Below are 22,845 nucleotides of genomic sequence, written 5' to 3'. Positions count from 1 at the left end.
TTTTCGTGATTACATTTTAGTTCACTTCAAATTTGTGAATTGTGTTCTATTTCCAACAGATTTGCACTAATTTTACAAGAAAAATGCTGTAAACTGCCACAGCAAACAAACAACATTTTTACATTCATCTATCTTTCTTCCAAAGGACTTGGAGCTCTGGATAGATTTCAGTTCATTCTTCCTAACTACGTAACCCATTTGGTAGAAAAGTGAAAAAATAATAATAATAAAAATCCAAGGAGAAATAGGAGTTGAATTGTCTTGTTGCTAAGACAATTGTCAACCCCAGTCTAAGTCTTAGGAAGCAGGGCAATGCTTTATTTTTAACCATGGGCAAAACACAGCCTTGCTTCACATTCTCTTTCAGTTCCTGGGCTCATGAAAGAAAAGCGGTCACCAGTAAATCCAACCTCCTTGCTCATTCCTCTGAGAGAGATGGTGGAAGGATAAAAGTCTTCTAAGATCCAGCCTGAATGCAGTTAAACAGAAATAAGCAGTTCAGTTACCCCAACCCCAGCACAAAGACATCAGGGTGTGAATAAAAGGGTTCGAAGAAGTTAGTTTGAGGGTATTTATTTTTTAAACCCTCTATCACCCCAGCCCCCCTTTCTACTCTAGGAAGAGTCTCTATTTTAAAAATCCACATTTTCTTTTTAGTGGGAAACATTCCTTTTTCAAAGGCTCAAGAGTGTATTGATGCAGAAAAGGTAGATCAAGGCCCAAATGCTAAGACTTGGCTCCCTGTGTGGGGATGTGCGTTTCCTGGGGCTTCCCCAGCACTCATGGCCGAAAGAGCCTAGCGTGCTCTGTATCAGGCCGTCTAATGGATGAGTACATCACAGCGAAAGGAAACTTGAAATACCCGCCCAGAGAATAAAATCTGAAGTTTGCTGACTCCCTTGGTGCCAGCGCCTTCTTTGTGGGACTTTCAGCTCCAAGAAGTTCCTACAAGTTCCCTAGACAAAACTCCTGCTCCTCCCAGACCAGCCTCAACATCCCCTTGGTGCTCCCAGGCCACTTCAGCACAGAAAAGCCTATGCCAACTACCTCACCCCAAACTGTCATCTTTTCCTGAAGGTCTGTGTATGTCTCCTTCTCTCCTTACTATAATACCTTTTCATGACAATGTTGTCTCCCCATTTAACTGTGGGTTCTTGAGGGCAGATGCCAAGATTTAGTCACTCTCAAATCTCCCCATAGAGGCTGATAACAGGACTTATTTATGACATGCCTTTGAATGAGCGAATGTTACTGAAAATGACAGTGAAAAAAATGAGATGAGGATAGCTCTGCAGTCATGCCATCCTCATCATCAACCACAAAACCTTGTAGCCCAAAATGCTGGCCAATGCCATTAAGAGGAATGTGTCTCTCAGAGACATAGGATCTGCTCAAACTGCCAGATTTAAAATCAGGTCAAGATATTTTTTCGATTTTGCATTTATGATCAAGATCCATGTTACTCACCCTAAGCCTGCCATAATGCATAATGGAATAGAACAAAAAGGCCAAGGAAATGAAGATAGAGAAGAGGATGACATTTATTCACTCAACTGAACACACACACACGCGCACATGCGCGCGCACACTGATGACGAATACAGCTGCTTATATATTAGTCAAGACATCTATAATAGTCAAGACAAAAGTGTATCTTCCAGAACATGCCTCTGTTTGCTAACCAGTCTCTGTGAAGAAGCTGCAGCTCCCCAGGCTTCTGTAACTCAGGACATTGAAGTAGTCATGCAGCTCGGCACAGTCATCTCCCTGCTGCTCTCCACAGAGCCCAGCAGGTGCAGCTTCTGCCTGGACACAGCTTCCTGGGGGTGAGGGAGCACTGGGAATCCGTTCTTCCTGTCCAGTTGATTTTCTCCTGAGGCCACTTTCCACAGAGTGGATTCTGAGGGATTTCTTCTAAAAGCAAACAAACTACAAAGTGAGTACGTGGCGATGTTATTCAAAAGTTACTCCCCAGTATGACATATATTGAGAGTTAATGTGATCTCTCTAATCCTTTCTTACACACATGCACACTGGCAAACTTGTGTTCTTACCAACGCCAGTTCCTTAACCCTTAATTTCTCAACCGCATTACAGCTAGATTTCAATGCTAACCAGTCCACGGAAACTGCACTTACTACATATACCACGTGCCACATACCTTGTTACTTCCTGTTCACTAAGCTTAGTGAAGCAGCTTTCCGTTCTCTATTTTCTTTTGCTCTTTACTGCACTTGATTCTGTTGACCTCTTCCTTTCTGAAATGCTCTATTTCTCTGGCTCCTATGGCATCACTCTCTCCTGATTCTCTTCTCCTCCTTTAAACCCCCACCTTCGTCTTCAGCCAGGCCTGCCCCTTTTCTCTTTGCACATCAGCTCCCCAAACCATGGGGTTCCCCCAGGGTTTTGCTCTCTGCTTTATCTCACACTAAACATGCTCTCTGAGTTATTTCATGAGCATCTACTTTCTTATATCTACAACCACCATCTGTCCTCTGAAGATGCCCAAATCTCTATCTAAACTGGCCCAGGCTTCTGCCCTGAGCTCCAGACGCAGGTGTCCACCTGCTCACTGGGCATCATCACCTGATGACCCACAGCAAGCTCAGACTCAACTTGTCTCAAAAGAAACCATCACATTCCTGCCCCAACAAACCACTCCTGCTCCTATATTCACTGCCCTGGTTTATGGCACCAGCTGATCAGAAATATGGAGGCTAATGTTCAACTCGATTTATCTATAAAACTTCATCCAATTTTAATCCCAGGCAGTTCTGAAATCTACTCCCTCTTTTCCATCTCTATATCCATGTCTTCTCTCTCACCTGGACTTCATCCTCACTGTCTCTGGACTCCCTCTTACTTCTAGTCCAACTCCGCATGGTCACCAGCGGAGTGATTTGCAAAACCAACAGTTGGGTCAGTCTGTATTTCTGCCTAAAACTCTTCAATGGCTCCCACTGTGTATAGGAGGGTGCTTAACCTGAGATGCACAGCTGGATTTCAGGAGATTTGTAAATTGGATAGAAAATTTTGCCTAAAGGGACATTCTTCCGAGAAGAAAATCCATAATTCCACTACACACCACATAAGAAACTGTGACGATCCCCAAAACATCCCTTGTGATGATCCCAAAAACATCCCTTCTGATGGCCCCACTCACTTTCCAGCTTACAGGCTAGGAAAGATGCTAAGTGCCTTACATTAATTATTATTTGACTGAAGTTTTCTCATGACCTTATGAAGGTAATGCCATAATTACCAGCATTTTACAGATGAGAAAACTGAGCTTCATCAAAGTTATGTAGTATAGCTACTCAAGTGGTTGAGTCAGGACTCAAAACTAGGACCGCCTGATTCCAAAGACCATGCTCCTAAATAACACAGTCTATGGGCTCTCAAGGTCTGCAGCAAATGCTGTTGTGCCTGTCATAGGTAATTTGAGGTATCAGCTTAACCAGAGTAAGGGACCTGAGAGAGCTAGTAAAGCCCATTTGGGGTGTGTCTGTGAGGGTGTTTCCAAAGGAGATTGGCATGTCAGTCTGAGTGAAGTGCGTGGGTAAGAGCCACCCTAAATGTAGCCAGGCACTATCCAGTCACCTGGGGGCCTGTCTCTCCCAAAACAGAAGAGAGGCAAAAGTGGTCTTTCTCTCTTTGGAGTTGGGACACACTCTTCTCCTCCTGTCCTTGGACATCAGGACACCAGCCTGCCTGGCTTTCAGACTCCAGGACTTAAAACAGTGCCCCCGACCCTGTGTTTTCAGGTCTTTAGCCGTGGACTGAGAATTACACCAATAGCCTTGGTGGTTCTGAGGCTGTTGGACTTGAACTGAGCCATGCTACCAGCATCCCAAGGTCTCCAGCTTGCAGACAGCCTGTGGTGAGACTTCTCAGCCTTTACAATCACACGAACAAATTCCCCTAAAAAATCCCTCCTCATCTATCTATCTATCTATCTATCTATCTATCTATCTATCTATCTATCTATCTAATCTATCCATCCATCCATCCATCTCTCCTATTGGTTCTGCCCCTCCGGAGACCCATAACTATTGTACAGTTCCTGCTCAGATCTCTTTACCTGACCGGCACTCCCATTTTCCAGATGCCGGTACCGTAGGCTGTGAGCTCACAGCAGCCCCTTCTCTACAGAATTGTTCTTGGGCCCTCCCTGGTGAGCAGCCAGAGGTAATGACTGACCTAGGTGGATTTCCAAAAGGCCAGCTCTCTGCCTAAAAGTTCAACCAACTCTGTGTACAATTCTTACTTCAGCCAAGTCTCCAGCTGAGACCATATCCATGCTGAGCTTTCTTCCCTTAGCCCTCCCTATACTGCTTCCTTCACTTCTTTTCATCTGAGAGCTGTCCCAATAAGTCACTCTCGCCAGAATTTGCATGTCAGGCTCTATTTCCAGGGACCTGATCTAAAACAGTTGCTGCTGGGAACAGTCCTAGAAGGCAGCCTGTAAGAACAGGATTGCGGAATGGGATCACTCACCTGCTAGATGGCAACACAAATCCCATGACTGGTGGTGAAATGAGAGGGACACAGATGGATGGGAACTATGAGCTAGTACAATGACTCTAATATTTGAGATGCATAGGGTAAATAGTTACTGTTACAACTCTGAAATTGGGTAAATAGTATAGGGTAAATAGTTACTATTAGGACTCAAAATTGACTTTTACTAAATTGCACTGATGGACTGAAGTAAGAAAATGACAGCCTCAGACCTATCAGCAACTTAAAGTGTGAGAGTTAAAGCTCCTCCTTGGCAGCATTTAAGAGACACTCATCTCTCTACAGCTAAGACCAGGTCCGTAAGCTAATGGTAAGAAGGATAGGACTTTAAAGACAGCTGGATTCTAAGCCTAGGTAAATTTTCTGTGCCAAAGCTAGCATCTTGATAGTAGAGGGAAGTCTCCTGAAACTTGGAATGAGGATCTCTGGAAAGATGCATTCGAGAGCCATGAACCACCTGCTTCTCTTGTACTATCTGGGCTGCAGAAGTGGCCCACTTCCCCTTGATGGAAGAAAATCCCTGCTGGGCCCTGCCTCTGCCTCCCCTACTGGCCATCAGACCTGTAATTGGGGTAAAATCTCAGCCCACGGTAAAGGAGGAAGTGCTGGGTCTGCTAAGAGAAGAGAAAGGTTATATACTAAAGGACCTGGCTAACATATACTGGCACGGACTGGGAGAAGATGCCTAGGCATGAATTCTGAAGGTGATGGATTGTGGTGTAAGGTAGAACGTAAGACTGGATGAGGGATAAGGTGTCAGTGTTGGAACAGTCAATATTTAACACCCTCACAAGGGCCCAGGAGATGATACTGACATACTGCCGTCAATAAAGATGACAACACTGCTTTGGCAAACTATGGAAAAGGGAAACAAAAGGCTCAGAGAAGCAAGAATGCTAGAATAAACCTACTAAATCAGAAACTGGCAAACTCAGTTTTGTGGGTCAAATATGGCCCACTGCTGGTTTTTGTACGGCCCTTGAACAAAGATGGCTTTTATATTTTAAGTGTTTTTTTAAAGCAAAAAGTTTTTAAAAGTAATATCTTCTGCACAGCAAAAGAAATAATCAGCAGAGTAAACAGACAGCCCACAGAGTGGGAGAAAATATTTGTAAACTATATATCCAACAAAGGACTGATATCCAGAATCTACAAGGAACTCAAACAAATCAGCTAAAAAAACAAATCCCATCAAAAAGTGGGCTAAGGACATAAACAGACATTTCTCAGAAAAGGATATACAAATGGCCAATAAACATATGCAAAAATGTTCAACATCACTAATTATCGGGGAAACGCAAATCAAAACGCAATACCACCTTACTCTTGTAAGAATGGCCTTAATCAAAAAATAAAAAAATAACAGATGTTGGCATGGATGTGGTGAAAGGGGAACACTTTTACACTGCTTGTGGGAATGTAAACTAGTACAACGACTATGGAAAACAGTGTGGAGATTCTTTAAAGAACTAGAAGTAGAACTACCATTGAATCCAGTAATGCCACTACTGGGTATCTACCCAGAGGAAAAGAAGTCATTATACAAAAAGCAGCACAATTTGCAATTGCAAAAATATGGAACCAGCCCAAATGCCCATCAATCAATGAGTGGATAAAGAAATTGTAGTGTGTGCGTGTGTGTGTGTGTGTGTGTGTGTATGAATATATATGTATATACAATACATATATATTCATACACACACACACACACACGCGCGCACACACACACCATGGAATACTACTCAGCCATAAAAGGAACAAAATAATGGCATTTGCAGAAGCCTGGATGGAATTGCAAACCACTGCTATAAGTGAAGTAACTCAGGAATGAAAAACCAAACATCATGTGTTCTCACTCATAAGTGGGAGCTAAACTATGAGGACGCAAAGGCATAAGAATGATACAATGGCCGGGCGTGGTGGCTCAAGCCTGTAATCCCAGCACTTCGGGAGGCCAAGGCAGGCGGATCACGAGGTCAGGAGATCGAGACCATCCTGGCTAACCCAGTGAAACCCCGTCTCTACTAAAAAATACAAAACAACTAGCCGGGTGAGGTGGTGGGCGCCTGTAGTCCCAGCTGCTCGGGAGGCTGAGGCAGGAGAATGGCATGAACCTGGGAGGCAGAGCTTGCAGTGAGCTGAGATCCGGCCACTGCACTCCAGTCTGGGCGACAGAGCGAGACTCCGTCTCAAAAACAAACAAACAACAAAAAAAAGAATGATACAATGGACTAATGGACTTCGGGGACTCAGGAGAAAGAGTGGGAGGGGGGTGAGGGATAAAGGACTACACACTGGGTACAGTGTACACTGTTCGGGTGATGGGTGTACCAAAATCTCAGAAATCACCACTAAAGGACTTATTCCCCAAAAAACCTATTGAAATAAAAAAATTAAAAAATAAAAATTTATAGAATGAAAAACTAATATTTTATTACACATAAAATTATATGAAATTAACATTTTAGTGTTTATAAATAAAGGTTTGTTGAAACAAAGCCATATTCATTCATTTATGTATAATCTATCGCACTTTCACACTACAATGGCAGAGTTGAATTGTTGCAACAGAGACCATATGACCTACAGACCCAAAAAGATATACTATCTGTCCCTTTACAGAGACACTTTGCCAATCCCTGTACTGAATAATTTCCAAAATCCAATAGCTGATTATGTTGGCTCTTCTAGGGAAGATCCAGAGAACATCCCTTAAGATAATAACAACAATAAGGGGGAAAAGGAAAAAGAAAAAGAATGTCCCTTTTACTAAGCTGTAAAAGAATGTGCTAGGGGAGCTCCAGCATCATTGAGAAGTTTGGTGGTATCTCTCCTTTATAGGCTAGGGCTAAAGTAGGAGATGCTTTTACAGAACTGGATCCCTAGTAGCAATGAGGATGAGGAGATCCCAAAATAGTACAGGACAGATAGCAGCACTTAAGAAACAAAATGGATGTAATTACTGCAATGGGAGCCAAGAAAGCCTGATCTGTGGGGATATTAAAATGGTTAATAGAGCATGGTGTGCCCAGGAGAAATACAGCTGGGCAGCCAAGAAGGGTATTGCTTACATACATAATCAAAAGAGATCAAGACTACAAGAGAGAAGGCTGAAGCCAGCCAATCCCATGGAAAGTCAAGATCCTTTGTCCAGCTTTCATGTCTATGAGCACTGCTGGTATGGATACCATCCATTTGCCTCTTGGCTCTACTCTCTAACCTTCTCCACCGTATTCTGTGCCCTATGAAGACTGTACTAAATGTACTATATCAATGAGTCCCCTTGTCCTCCAACCTAAGTTTGAGGTCAGCCAATGCCGAGCAACAGTAGGGGAATGGAGGGAGGAACGAGATGAGGGTATGTAGTTCCCTTTGTTCTCTCAGAAGGGTGACCTTGGACTGGTTGTGACCCTCCAGCAAAGACTACGGCACTTCTGAAGGACACCCCTCTACATAACTCTCTTCTTCCAGGCTCCAATAATTAGTCCCTCTCCCTTTGTCCCCTTTGAAGAACCAGGAATGGTTACAACACCTTGCTACTCCTCCTCGTGGTGTCCTTACATCCTAGTAGACTTCTGGAAATTCTATTATTAAACTGTCTTCAAACAACCCAGTTTGAGAGTACTACGTGTTCCCTGCTGGAACCCTGAATAATGCAAGTATAAAATGCTTTGAGCAAGGAGAGACAGAGAGAAGACTGGCAACTATAGCCAAAGTACAGGAAAGATGCAGAGAGGACCTGTACTACACAGCAAGCAGTGGAAATGTTAGAGAGGGCTGGGAAATCAAACACTGTAGAAGGGGGGGCAACAGGACTTAATAGATCTCTTCACCTTTTTCTCTTTCTCCACCCTCCAGATGACCAAAGTTAGTCCAGGTGCCCAGAATGAAAATTAACCAGTCTTGAATCTTCAACAGAAAAAGTTGTTCAGCTCCTTCTAAAGGGCCTTTGATTCTTTTATTCCAGACTATCAGGACACTGCTAACAGCAGAGAACCTGTTCACCAACCACCATAGCAGCTCCATTCCCAGCTAAGAGATCAACTTTCATCTTCTTCACCTCCTCCCCCTATTTAATCATTTCTCTTGTCCTCACCTTCCCCTAGAGGGTTCATTTCCTCATTATGTCTACTGTGATAGCCTACACATAAATGAAAATATTATAGATCATTGACCTTCCCAATAGCACCAGCCATATATCTCAGCCACTGCAGTTCAACCGGGCTGCAGAATTGAGTTGTTATTGAATGGAATTAGAATTGAAGGAAAAGTGGGTTAGGATCTCAGGAGGTGGGTCTAGGGTAAAGGTAGAAATTACAAACTTGTGTTTCCCAAAATATTTATGTGGTGACTTGAATTAAGGTGACCTGGGCTGAGCTGACTTAAATGACCCAAGAGATCAGACAAAACAAGGAGTGGAAATTCTTTCACTCCTCCCAATCAATACTGGCAGCTGATGACACAAATTTCACTGATATAATTCTTCATTTTTTATAAAGATTTTACATGAAATATGCCACTTATTCATCACAATTCTATGATATAGAGCAAGCCGAATTATAATACGGCTATGGTTTCAATGTGTCCCCCAAAAGTCCATGTGCTGGAAACTTAATTACCATTGTAATAGTATTAAGTGGTAATGCTTTTAAGAGGTGATTAGGCCATGAAGGATCTGCCCTCATGAAGGGATTAACGCCATTATCTCAGGAGTGGGTTAGGTATCATGGGAATAAGTTCCTAATTAAAAGGATGAGTTTGGCCTCATTTCTCTCTCTCTCTCATATGCACTCATTCATCACATGATGCCTTCTGCCATGGGATGAACCCTGCCAAATGCACCATGTTCCTGGACTTCCCAGCCTCCAGAACCAAGAGCCAAACAAACTTTTTTTCTTTATAAATTTCCCAATATATTGTATTCTGTTACAGCAGCAGAAAATAGACTAAGACAAATCCCCATTTTATATATAAGGAAATGAAGACCTTGGAAGATTAAGTAACTTTCTAAAAGCATACACTCAGTGCCAAAACTAGAAACTAGATCTTTCAATTCCCCATTCATTACTCTCAGCCACATAAACTCTTAAGCTAAACAGAGGATTTACAACCTGCTGATCTTGCCATGCCCACTTTACCACCAATTTTTTTTTTTTTTTTTTTTTAGAGATGGAGTCTTGCTCTGTTGCCCACGCTGGAGTGCAGTCGTAGCTCACTGCAGCCTTAAACTCCTGAAGTTAAGTGATCCTCCCGCCACAGTATCCAAGGGGGTGGAATTACGGGTGTGAGCCACAGCTCCTGGCCTAGCCCTACATTTTTGGAGTGTTTATTTCTCATTCTACAGACATGCTGGGTAGCCTAGTACTACCAGAGTGTTGTAAACATCAAAAGAGCTAATGTGCAGAAAACTCTAGCATATATAGATGCCCAGAATGCATCAAAATCATAGTAGATAAATTAAACTCTCAGAGCAGTGACTGAAAGGATAAGCAGAAACCAGGAGTTACAGATGACAGCAAGATGGGTAGGAAACAGGTCCAGCTGTCCAGGAGGTCCCTCCCTACAAGAGGGACAAGGGAAGAGCATAAATAACTGCACTAATAGGCAGAACAAGTGCCAGGAAAAAAAAGGCACAAAGAGCACTGGGGAAGATCACATCTGGGTCTCTCTGGGTGGAAGGACAACCTGAAGGACCAGGGTGGCAGCTGTAGGGGTGCCCATGACTGAGATGTGCAGCCAGAGCCATTACCTTTCTAGCCAACACGACCACCACGATGACTGCTATGCAGATGACCACCAGCATCATGGCCATGGCTCCAAGCAATGGAATCTGGAACCTGGCACTGTGCTCAGCCACTAGAGGGAGGACAAAACAGAGATGAGTGGCAGAAGCTGGAAGTGAAGCTGATTTCCCCAGGGCAGCCTGAGCTTCACGGCAGAGAGGTAAGTTTTGACCAGGCCCTTTGTGTAACCATGGGACTAGAGCCTTTAAGCCCAACAGCAGAGTATCCATCTGGCCCATCATGAAATCAATGACTGATCTTTTGAGCAGTGGTGTACCTTGTATATTTGACACCAGAGCAGGTCATTTTAACACTCCTTTCCTCTATTTGACAAAATCATTTTTGGTAATCATGAAATGAAACAAATAGTAGTTCCAGAAAAAAACTCAGAAAATGAATATTTTCTTTTATTGAACTTTGAATATGAAATCCTATCAATAAAAATATTTAATTCAAAATTAAAGTTAACATTAAATTACAAAAATGAAAAAAAGCATGTAACCTTTTCCCTTAAGCCTATAACACTTATTTACAGCTACACTTATTTCCAGCTAGGCTTGAAACCCTGGATGACATGAGGCTCTGGAGTCTTATCCTTTGCTGTTTTCTCAGCATCTGACACATAGTGAACACTCAGTAAATATTTGTGGCATAAGTGAAATCAAGAACTAGTGAATTTCATTAAGAGATAACATGTAAGTGGAAGCAAGAAGATGCAGGAGGGGAGTTCTGAAGAGATGAATAAGATCTGCTCCCAGAAGAGCGTGAGAAAAAGAACACCATCAGCCCCCTGCACGCCGTGCTGAAGGTGGGTTTCCAGGCTGCCCCAGGAGCTCAGGCAGCACTCAGGTATCCAGGGGAGTCTTCAAAGGAGTAGGGTGCGGCAGAGAAGCCTGACATCTGGTCCCTCTAACTAAGGGTTTGGGTTGCTAAAAGGTGGCTTAGGAATCCAAGCCATAATAAGAGAAGGGTGGTGCCTGCAGAATTCAAATTCCCCAGAACATGTTCCTCCTGCCTTGAGGGACTCAGTCACAGTGGACCGGGACAGCTCCTGGTTAGCCACAGCCATACAGTTAGCACTGGAGGAAAGAGGGCAGATGGAAAGCAAAGGGGTCATAGAGAACACACTGCAGCAGGTAAGAGGGGCTGCAGAGGGCTATCCATAAAACCAGGAAAGGATATATGATCAGTTAGGGAACAGAGCCAGATCGGAGCCAGGGTTAGGCCTGGGTTCTCTTACACCTTGAGGATAGATGAAGATAGATGGAGTTAAAAGCATGTCGAGGTTTAGGGAAGATTATGATAATGAGTTTGGTTAGGTTTAAGGATAAGTTCGAGATACAATTAGGACAAGAGTGGAATTTGGGATATTAGGAATATCAATTTCATTCGGAATTTTTGGTTTGAAATAAAAGCACCAATGTCTCCATTCACAGTTATGGTCATAGAACAAAGACATCAAGGCCTTTGAAAGAGAAGCAGCCCTGAGTAAGTGTGACATCACTACATGCAGGGTGGGGGAGGGGCGGATTTTGTATAAGGGTTACTTAAACCTTCTGCCTATTAACCAGGCTAAGTTTGGGGTTAAGTACAATTTTAGCATAAAGGTTAGGAATAGCTTAAATATTACAGATAGTATTAGGATAGGGACTTGGACTAAGGTTTGAGATTAGGTTCAAAAAGAAGCCAGGGTTGGCGCTAATGCAAGTAATTAAGGAGAGTCAGCACTCCATGTAAGCAACTGACCCCTTGGGAAATGAGAGGGAAGAGCCAAGTGACCAATGGTGTTCCCTGGAGTCTGCAATGGCAAAAGAGTGGAAACATACAGGCTTTGTGGGGAGGCTGCACAGGGGTCCAATAGAACATCTTCTGATCTCTCCACAGGGCTCCATAAGCCACAGAGAAGAAATGTGCACGTTCATTTCCCCAGGTTCATGCTGGGAAATAGCCATGCCACTGTGGCCTTGGGGAGGAGCGTGCATGTCAGGACCATGGATCCATGAATGACCTGGCCTGGAGATTAGCAACCAGACATAGCTCCCATGTGGTCTTCAGTTGCTGGGACCACCACTCCACAGGGGCCTTCTGCCTGAACTTCCTCCCTGTTCCTGGTCCTGCCATCTGGTGATGGGTCCTCTGGCATATAACACTGGGGTAAAGAGCCCAGAATGGTCAAGGCCATCACTTGGTTACTTTGCCAGAATCCAGGTCCCCTGCCCTGCTTATTGTCCCAGGCCTCCTCTAACCATGAACCAATAAATAGCATAAAAACTAGCCCTTATTAAGTCAAGCTTATTACCTGTCTAGCACTGTTATAAGACCATACTTGTATCAACTCATGAAATTATTTGCCACATTTTATCGACAAGAAAACTGAGGAAAAAAGTACATAATTTACCCAGATTTTGTGAACAGCAATAGTCAACCCTGGACAGTGCAATTCCAGAGCCTCCGCTCTTAACCTGTTTTTGTTTGGCCTATGTGAAACCAGTTAAGAAGCAACACTTTGGGAGGCCGAGGCGGGCAGATCACCAGAGGTGGGGATTTCGAGACCAGCCCGACTAACGTGAAGAAACTCCATCTCTACTAAAAACACAAAAGTAGCTGGGCATGATGGCACATGCCTGTAGTCCCAGCTACTCAGGAGGCTGAGGCAGGAGAGAATCACTTGAACCCAGGAGGCAGAGGTTGCAGCAAGCTGAGATTGTGCCATTGCACTCCAGCCTGGGCAACAAGAGTGAAACTCCGTCTAGGGGAGAAAAAAAAAAAGAAGTAACGTTTGAAAGGAAACTTTAAGGTAACCTTCTATCTTCTCAGTTTACACATATTTTGCAAATCATATAACTTAATCTCCAACATAACTGATAGCAGTAAATAGGAGTTCTGAGGATGCAGTTTAGCAGAACAAAAACATCTGTGTCAAAATGAGCTTTACCACTTTAAGCAAAACTCCAAGCCCCAGCTTCCACCTGCGTCAAATGGGAATCATACTAACAGCTGACACGTACACAGCGCTTACCATGTTCCAGGCACTGTTCTAAGGACATTTTCTTGTAGTAGGGAACTTAATCCGACATTAGCATCGCATAAGGTCTTATATTCATCCTCCTTTCACAGATGAGAAAACTGATACACAGAGAAGCTAAGAAATCCTGTCTGAGGGCAACAGCAGAGCCAGGATTTGCACCCAGACTGTCTGGGGTCAGAGTCTGAGCTTTTAACCATGGTGCTATACTGTCTCTCAGATAAGAATCCTTTTCTAACCTCTGGGAATTGGTTTAAATATGCAGGTGGATAATGAATATGAGGGCATTTTGGAAACTTGGAAGTACCACACAAATGTAAATTATTGTACAATTAAACTTAGCACAGGCTGTGCTTTGTTTTTAACCAGCTCTAATCTTTATATACTTAGGGGTTAATTCTAATTTGCACAATTGATACTAAACCAGTAAATGAGAACTTTTGCATATGACCTCATCAACTGGTCTTCCTAGGAAATAGAGGTAAGATGTGCTTCTTATGTAAGAACAGTGGAACAGTGGTTCTCAGTATTGGCTGTCTGTTAGAATCACCTGGAAATGCTTTTAGAACCTACCCCTGTTTAGCTCTGCTATTAGGGATTCTGATTGAATTGGTCTGGGTGGGGCCTCGGCATCAGTAGGATTTAAAATCACCTCAGGTGATTCAAATGTGATCCCGAATTGAGAAGCCCTGCTGTGCAGTGATTCGGGATTGCATTTTCTATGCTAGAGGGAGAGGTTTATCCGCCAACTTGCTCCAGCAGGAATACCTGAGCTTTCTAGGACCTCCAGGAAGATTCTCCCTGTGTAAGTCCCATCAGGGTAGGTGTGATAGGTGCAGAAGTACTCCCCTGTATCATTCATGGTCAGCGACTGGAGGGTGAGGCCCAGGCCAGGACCCGGGTCCACTCGATCCTTGAAGGCTGGGGAGATGTGCCACCCCAGGTCAGCATTACAAATGGCCAGAAGCTGGTCCTGCTGCTCCCAGTTGACCTGGGTCACTTGTGCCATGGTGGAGGAGAGGTGACATTGTAAGATAACAGAGCCACCTTTCTTTGCAGAAATGTTCCCCGTTGTTTCTATTGTGCCTGTCATCATTCCTAAGGAAGAGGACAAAGCACATGTGAGACCTGGGTCAGCAGCTGGCCTTCAACCTTCCTAGAAAAACTCCTAGGGGCTTTGAGGCCACAACTGGTTTTTGGAATGATAATTTCTCCAGTCCATCCTGTTGCTCCCCAATAGAGGCTGTAATTACTTCCTGTTTCTTGCATTTCAACAGACGCTCCTCTCCATGCCTGTTATTGAAGGCTCCCAGTCCCCCTCAGGTTGTCTTTCCAGTCTTTTCATCCTTCTCCACACATCTCTACTCCAGCCCAGCCCAGTCCATCTCCTCCCCACCCACTGCCCTATGCTTCCAGAGCCGACTTCTGCCCCACTTTACGCCCCACCCACAGGAAGGCTTGTCAAAGCTGAACTCCCTCCCCACCTCCTAGAAGACCCCAGCCCATCTCAATCTCCCTTTTCCTTTCACATTCACTGCCTGTATTGTACAATTAGCACCTTACTAAATGCCTGGCTTATGACTACATAACTTAGCCATTGCCCCCTCAGCATATTCTGCCGTGTAGCTTCATGGCTAGCTTGTTATTTTCATAGGCCTATTTTGTCTACCTACTTAGAATATAAGCCCTAGTCAGCCGACACCACCTCTTCTGTTTTTGTTTTATTTTGTTTTGTTTTTATGTTTCTTCCTGCAGCCTAGTTCTGTGCTGGATGCATTATCCTTTGAAATAAAACCTGGCTGTTTGGCTGATTGTCATTTGCAGTGCCTGAAAAAACCTTCAGGAAAGCCAAGAAATCCAATAGAAAAGGAAACTTAGCAGGAAACCCTGCTTCTCCCAGGCATAACCACCCTCTCAGCAATTAACTTCTCCCCAGCACCCCAGGGCACATCTCCATCCTCAGATAGTTCAGAAAGCAACATAAAAACTAATTTATACCACGGTTTTTAAATATTTGTGTTCCCCTCCCTCAGAAATAGTTGACTCCGATTTTTAATATAGAAGAATTAATTTAACAAAAAAATCGGTCTCTAGTGGTAGAATCTCCGGAATCTGTGAAAAAGACATTTTCAATTCACAGAGAACTTACAACGTTTTCCTGGAAAGTTCCTCAAAGGCAACAGAAAAGAAGCCGGAGCAGGAATGAGCTTCTGAAAGCAAACTGGCAATGCCTCCTGCCCAGCCCTCCTTCTTCTCCTGCTCCTTGTACTGGCCATTCAGGCTCCCCCAACCCCGAGAGTCTACAAAGTCCTTCATCTGCCACCAAAAACAGAACCGCACCTCATTCTCAGAGATTGTCCTTTCTTACATGAGAGTACACAGGACCCTAAAAGCTGCAATTTCTTTCTCTCAAGCAGCTGTGGCATGCTCTTGGAGTCTTTCCCTACACAAGCACCCAAGTCTCCACACCAAGCTTAGCCTTGTTTTTCCTCCCCGCTGCTCTCCTGGGTTTCAGGCCTTACCTGAGGCGAGGGGAGCCTGCCTCAGCCCCTGGGCCCAGATCAGGAAGAGACACCACTGCATGCTTCTGCCCAGAGGGCCTACAGGAAGCAGATGTGGCCTCTTCTGCCACCGAAAGTAGCCGACTACAGATAGGACGGTAAAACTAAGCCTATGAGAAAAGACGGTCTCAGAAAAACCAAGTTTGGCAAAAACCATGTTAAAAACACATAAAGTTTTCAACAAATACACAAACTGCATAGGGGGAGCCACAAGAAAGGCCATGAAGGAAACATTTAAAAATAAATGAAAACTGTGGTTAGAGGTACACTCGTCTTTGGACTATAATTAGTCAATCTATTGTTTTTAAGTTCTGTCTTAATGTATTTTCTAAAAATCAACCTGTATTCAAAGAGCTCAAGGGCATCTGTGTAGTGCCCAAGTTCTGAAGAATCTGCTACTGATGAGGAACTGTTGGCTGAGCTCCTCCGGCATTCTCCTGATGAAGAATGTGCAATGACAAGAGAAACTTATAATTGTAGGGACTTATAGGCCAGGGACTGCACTTGAAATCTAATGAACAAGTGAACAAGAAGCATTTACTTGAGGGATGATACATGGATGGGACAAAGGTCTTGGACAAACACAGCAACTTTCCCTTGAAGGAGATCTTCTCCTCAAATCTTATTTCTTTTGTCTTGTTTATCTAGACTGAGACTTCGTTGAATTCTGGCTTAGTTTCTCTGGTGCAGTAGGATCAGAGGAGATTAGAGGAGTGAGCTTTCCTGTGCACACTGACCTCATGAGAGCTGGAAATGCAAAGAAGAGTGAGCCCCTGGGGGCTGACCCAGGAGAGGGATTGGTTGACATTTGCCTGGAGCTCCCATCCCATCATCAGATCCTACCAGGGACCCATCCTTCTTTCCTCCCTCCCTCCCTTCATTCATTTGAAAGTTCCTGAGTGCCTACAAAGCACCAACCTCAACACCAGGCTCTGAAGATATGAGAGTAAATAATCACAGCCCCTACCCTCAAAGAGTTTACAAAGCTTGTTCCCTGGTGAACTCAGTCAGGAGAGGGGGTAGAGGATCCACGTTCACCTGCCTCGCAGGCTCTCAACACAGTTACCTTGGGGATGCTCCATGTTGTACATCCTGAAAATCTGCATCTGCACCCAGAAGCATCTGAAGCCTGGTGCCCTGCCCCCTCCATTCCAGCCATGCATCTCTAGCATTTCACACCATCCAGGCTCCTGCCCTCCTCCCTTGCAAGGTTTTCTATCTCAGGCCAGTCTTCTCCCCTCTCTGGGTTCTGCCTATTCCCAACTCTATGACTTGTATACCCCTTATACCCCACCTTCAGACCCTTAGACAATATATGCCTTACCAGCTTCTCTCTGCCTACCCAATTCAACCTGTCCTTCAAGGCTCACATCAAGAGATGCCTTGCCTTTCAATAGCTACCATGTCTTCAACTGAAGGAGCAATAATACCTAATGTGTGTACAAGGGAAGGTGCTGAGGTTGAACTGGAGGGATGCTTCCCAAACTCACTAAGGCCGGGGAGCCAGGAGTGGCAGGGCCAAGAGCAGCTACTGGGACTAGAGCACAGAAAGTGGCGTACACTAGTATTTGGGTTATAAAAATTTACAACCTGTGTTTCCATAGTGGGGGTGGGTGGGAGCCAAAGAGGTGAGACCTGTCTTATGAAATGAGCTATCCAAAGAAACTTAGAATTGGTTTTAAACAATTGCTAAATAATTTTTCTGTTTGTTGCGAAGTAACCAGTCCAAAGAGGAACATGGTCAGGTCCATTTTGATCAATGGTGCTCTCCAGGGGGATAATTAACAGACTGGGTCCAAAATCATCCTGTTTGGTGACCTTGGAAAACTTTCTCAACCTCCTGAAGCCTCAGTTTCCCCATCTGCATATAGGAATAAGAGTACCTCTTTCATAGGGTTGTGAGGATTTAATGAACTAGTGTTTGGTGAAGTGTTCAGCACAGTGCCTAGAACATGGCAGGGGTTCAATACATCAATAATAGTATTGATAACCATATTAATTAAGGAAGTGAAAGGAAAATCGGAGGACAATATCCCTATCTATATAATGTGCTTTGCCAAGAGTAAAATCCTTGTCTCCAGACTCCAAGGCCAGGGTTCCACCCAACCTCTTCATTCTGCCCTCCTTATCGGATAGAACAGGAGGACAGGATGTTTCTGCAGGAAAGCGACCACTTGCCAGCTAGACTCTGAGGCTGCCTTGGAGGAAAGCAAATGACAGAAGTCTCTTTCCTGGAAATCTACCCCCGACCCTCCAGAGCCTCCTGCAGAGACTCCACGGGGAACCTGGCTGGTTCCTACCCGCTCAACACCAGCCCCCAGCACTGAGCGGCTCAGCTGTGAGAAGCAGGCCTGCTCTGAGAGCGCCTGGGGCCACCCTGAGCCTTCAGGGCTAGTCAGCAGCCCCCGCGGCATAGCAGGGATCTGTGAGGTCCATCAGGTGCTGACTCACATTTCCATTTTAAAAACGCTAAAATCAGCCACTGTGCTGTATTCTCCTCTGACTTTTGGGGCTGTGAGTTGGACAAGTGTGGTCCGCCTTGATGCAACTGGGTGAGTACAGGTGCTGAAAAGGAAATGTCATGTTTGCCTGTGAAAGGGGAAGAAGTGCTGGCCTAGACTGTGAAACCCCCTTATAATAGTTCACAGCTGGGCCTTCCCCCAGCCCGCCCTAAGCCCTGTGAAAGTCCCGGGCCAGACGCAGTTGAGTCCACAGCCTCCAACCCCAGGCACAGTCCCGAAAACCTGTGGCCCTCAGCCCTCAGCCAAGCGGGGCTGGGAGCGGTGGTACCTTCCAGAAGATCCGTGACTTGTACACGGGAAACAACCTAGGGTTCTCCCAGAGCACAGACCAATCTCCCAGCAGTGTCTTTGGGCTTCTGCTTCTCCAAAGTCTTCCCTCTGGCTCAGATGTGGTAGGAGAGCTCCATGGCTGTCACAGCTCTCTGAGGCCTCCTGTCTCTGCTTCGAACAAGGGCAACATCCTGCAGCAGCAGGGGGTCGTGCTCTCTCCTCCAAGCTCCCCACTCTCCGCTCTGTAGAGCAGCGCCTCCTGGTGGCAGGTTGTATTATGGCGGGGGGCGAGAAGGCCCTGCCTCCTGCTTTAGATGTAAGAAGAGAAGGGCGAGGAAGCACCCAAGTCCTGACACAGGGGAGACAAGGGGACCTGGCCGCCCGGGGCACCAGGAAGGGCTCGTCCTGTGTCCCATCACCCCCAACTGCCTCACAGCCTTAGCCAAGCTTCCTCACAGTGGGGTGGTCTGAGTAATGGAGTTCCAAAGCCACTTGTGGAGAGAGCTGCCTCAGAAAATCAGACTCCACTCGAAAGGACTGCCCATGATCTGAGGCTTATTAAGCCGTGGGACTTGGCTGACACTGGAAAATACAAATGAGGAGAACTTGGGGTGGGACCGCTGACTTCTGTCAAAGGTCCCTCCCGTGGGGTGACTGAGGATCTATCTCCTCCATACTCCAAGGCTGCCAAGAAGTTCAACCGACTATAGGAAATTTCTTTCTTCTTCCCAGCTGTGAAAATAGGACAGAGACCCCTAGGATAGGTTGGAATGCAGAGTCAGAAGAAAAATCTTTGAAAAGAGGCAGCTGATCCTCTCAGCTTAGGCCTCTCCTACTGCCTCTCTTCACAGCCCTCCTACCCACCCACATTGCTTCCCTCTTTCTCCTCCTCCATCCTAGATGGAATTAAACTATTGTATAATTAGAAAACTTGTTAAAGCCATGATACTTGTTAAGCGTTCTTGACACTTGTTAAGCAATGATGCTTGTTAAAGGTAAGGCAGCCTTTATTCAGTACCATCACAGTAGGTATAGAGACCAAGGCAATGGGATTTTGCAGTGGGGTAGAGACTGGGCTCAATTCTGAGTACAGCATGGGCAATGGGAATTTATCACCAAGAAGCACGGTGGAGGTCAGTGGATGGAAAAGTGCTAAGAGGAAACATCACGGGTAAGAAGATTCTGACTAAACTGACCTAATAGGATTCTTGCTAAAGACAGGCCAGGGTAGATCAGACATAACCTGAGAAATGGTGGAGGATGAGAAACCTGATAAGATATCAAGGGTGATCAGATATAGGGGGACAGGGATTCTTGAGAAACTGACTTATCCTTGTTCTTGGCTAAAAATGGATTTTACAAGGAAGTGTGTGGATGGGCCTAGGAAAATGTTCAGGAGCCTGACAAAGATTGGTCAAGCAAAGAATCATTGTCACTCTCAATCCTTTATGCTATCAATCCACCCCAGCCCCATTTGCCTTGGGAAAGGTGGCCTCTACCCCTGAACACTTCCTTCCTTCTTTCTCCTACCTAGAGCCCTCAGTCATCCAAGACAACTAGAACTGGGATAGAAGTACACATGAACATATCATTCCAAGACTCCCTCAAGCATCAAGAGCTCCTCCTGCCCACAACAAATGAATGCCATACCTAAAAGATTTCACAGAGACTATAACAAACTTCTGAAGAGCAGATAATTTCAATGTTACTTAAAATATACAGACATAGAACACAAAGATTTCTTAATTAGTTTTGTGATATGAATTCAAACTTTATATAAAAGTGATTAAGATTGCACACAAAGAATGCCAGATTTGAATCTCACTTCCAAATATTGAGGGAAAAGTTCTAAATAAAATTTTGTTACACAGAGTCCAATAATATATTAAGTAAAATACATAATTATCAGATAGGATTTATTCCAGGGTAGCAAGAATGATTCAATGCTGCAAAATTCATTAATTAATAAATATAAGGTCTATATTTTTCAAAGCCTATAATCATTTCCTTTGATTCTGATAAGCAGTCTGACAAAATCAATCCCCACGATCTTTTTTTTTTTTTTTTTTTTTGAGACAGAGTTTCTTGTTGCCCAGGCTGGAGTGCAATGGCACCGTCTCGGCTCACTGCAACCTCCATCTCCCGAGTTCAAGCAATTCTCCTGCCTCGGCCTCCCAAGTAGCTGGGATTACAGGCATGTACCACCACGCCTGGCTAATTTTTTGTATTTAGTAGAGCCGGGGTTTCACTATATTGGTCAGGCTGGTCTCAAACTCCTGACCTCAAGTGATCCATCCACTTTGGCCTCCCAAAGTGCTGGGATTACAGGAATGACCTCAAAGAAACTCCTGACCTCACGTGATCCATCCACCTTGGCCTCCCAAAGTGCTGGGATTACAGGAATGAGCCACAGTGCCCAGCCTGACTGATTTTTTTTTAATTCAGTAAAAGAAGAATCTGTAAATTATTTTTTCACACAATTGTACACACACATGTAAAATTAGCCCCTAACTAGCATCTCTTTTTGATGGAGAAATGCTAGAGGTATTTCTACTAAAGTCAGGAATAAGATAAGGGTATCCATTATTAATGGGACTGGTTAACAACTTACTGGAAATATTAACCAATTTAATTAAGTAAGAGAAACATTTAGAGGTATAAGAATTACAAATAAGGAGATAAAACTATTTCTAGTTATAGATTATTATATATGTGTGGAAAACCCAAAGGAATCAATGGGGAAAATATCATAAACAATAAAAGAACTCTGAAAATTAGCAAGATATAAAATTCATACACATGAACAGTCTTTCTATAGTCACAGCAGTAATTAATCTGAACGTGTTTTGAAAGACAGCCTCCATCTATAATCACAGCAAAAAATAGACAGAATACTTAGGAATAAGTTTAATAGGAAATGCGCAAAAGCCATAAGAAGAAAATTTGAATGCATCAGCTGTCCTTTATGTATTTAAATGAAATTCTACAAATACTAAAAGAAAACATGACATAAGTGAATTCCTTTAAAATCTGGAAGTAGAGGGTCTTTTAACTGTCACTCAAAATCTTGAATCAATACTTAGAATTTTGTGTTGATTTGATTACATGAAGTTTTTTTTAAAAGGCTTTTGCATTCATATAACGTTATAAAAGTCAAAAAACAAGTGACAAACTAGAAAAGATTCTTGGGGACTTATTTCACAGCCAAATGATTAAGCTTTTTAACATAAATAGTTCCTAGAAATCAAGAAGAAAAAGACCAACAATTCTGAACATATCCAACGACCTGAACTGAGAGTTCATAGAAAACGAAATAAAAATGTTCCTTAAACAAATGGAAAGCTCCTCAACTTCAGTCATAGAGAGATGCACATCAAGACTACACCGTGATACCTCCCCACCAAATAGGCAAAAATCAAAATTTTGACAATATATTCTATTGGTAAGGCTGCAGATAAACAAGTACTGCCATATATTGTTGTTAGGAATGCAAAATTATACAACTCCCTCGGAGAAGAGTATGTCAATATCTATCAAGATCACAGCTGTGTTTATTCTCTGGCCCAGAAATCCCACTTCTAGAAATCTAAGGATATAACTGCACCAATGCAGCATGACACATGCACAAAGTTATTCATGAGGCATATTTGTACTAGGAAAAAAAAAAAAAGGAAACAGCTCAAATGTTCTCCAATAGAGGAATGGTTCAATAAACTGTGGTACCACCACATGATGGAGAATTAGGTATCCGTAAAAATAATGAGGATGATCTCAATGCATTTGTATGAAATGATCCCTAGAAGATATTGTTAGGTGAAATAGCAAGATGCTGAAACGTGTGTATTGTATGCTACCTTTGTGGGAAAGAGTGAAGGGGTGTAAGACTGTGACTACAAATTTACTTGTATTTGTAATAAGAATAACTGTAAGAATTAACCAGAAATTAATTTTAATAATTGGTTCCATTTAGGTAAAAGACAAGCAGATGAGGAGAGAGGTGACTGGGAAGGAAGAGGAATTTCTTAATTATAGCTTTTAACTTCTAAAACATGTGATGCCTTTACATATTTCAAAAAATACCTATTGGTATGGTCTGAATGTGTTCCTCTAACATTCACATGTTGAAATCTAATTCCCAATGTTCCGATATTAAGAGTTGCGGC

General features: G+C 43.7%; 1 protein-coding gene across 2 annotated transcripts; it reads right to left on the bottom strand.

Annotated features, from left to right (window-relative positions):
* Positions 1-1,523: 1,523 nt before the first annotated feature.
* TIGIT (T cell immunoreceptor with Ig and ITIM domains) lies at positions 1,524-16,787 on the bottom strand. Of its 2 annotated transcripts, none has more exons than XM_007985756.3 (4): positions 15,852-16,787; positions 14,098-14,427; positions 10,271-10,377; positions 1,524-1,914 (listed from the first exon to the last, which is right to left on the bottom strand). In XM_007985756.3, the coding sequence occupies exons 1-4, from the start codon at positions 16,111-16,113 to the stop codon at positions 1,678-1,680; spliced, it is 936 nt and encodes a 311-aa protein (XP_007983947.1). In that variant the 5' UTR covers positions 16,114-16,787; the 3' UTR covers positions 1,524-1,677. The 2 variants fall into 2 exon arrangements, with proteins under 2 accessions (XP_007983947.1, XP_007983948.1); XM_007985757.3 differs by having other exon boundaries at positions 1,524-1,911.
* Between the last annotated feature and the right edge of the window lie 6,058 nt (positions 16,788-22,845).

Source organism: Chlorocebus sabaeus, chromosome 22 (assembly GCF_047675955.1).
Source record: "Chlorocebus sabaeus isolate Y175 chromosome 22, mChlSab1.0.hap1, whole genome shotgun sequence".
In the NCBI taxonomy this organism is placed as follows: Eukaryota; Metazoa; Chordata; class Mammalia; order Primates; family Cercopithecidae; genus Chlorocebus; species Chlorocebus sabaeus.
The sequence above is the reverse complement of the archived record's forward strand: the minus strand, read 5'-3'. Positions and strand labels throughout refer to the sequence as shown.

What these genes read in the sequence shown, in the direction of transcription:
- TIGIT (XM_007985756.3), bottom strand. Translation starts at nt 16,113, where the DNA reads ATGGCCTTTCTTGTGGCTCCCCCTATGCAGTTTGTGTATTTGTTGAAA. An exon ending in GCAGGCTCCCCTCGCCTCAG is followed by an intron (nt 14,428 to 15,851) that starts GTAAGGCCTGAA and finishes CCTCTTCCTTAG; the next exon opens with GAATGATGACAGGCACAATA. An exon ending in TGGTCGTGTTGGCTAGAAAG is followed by an intron (nt 1,915 to 10,270) that starts GTAATGGCTCTG and finishes GTTTGCTTTTAG; the next exon opens with AAGAAATCCCTCAGAATCCA.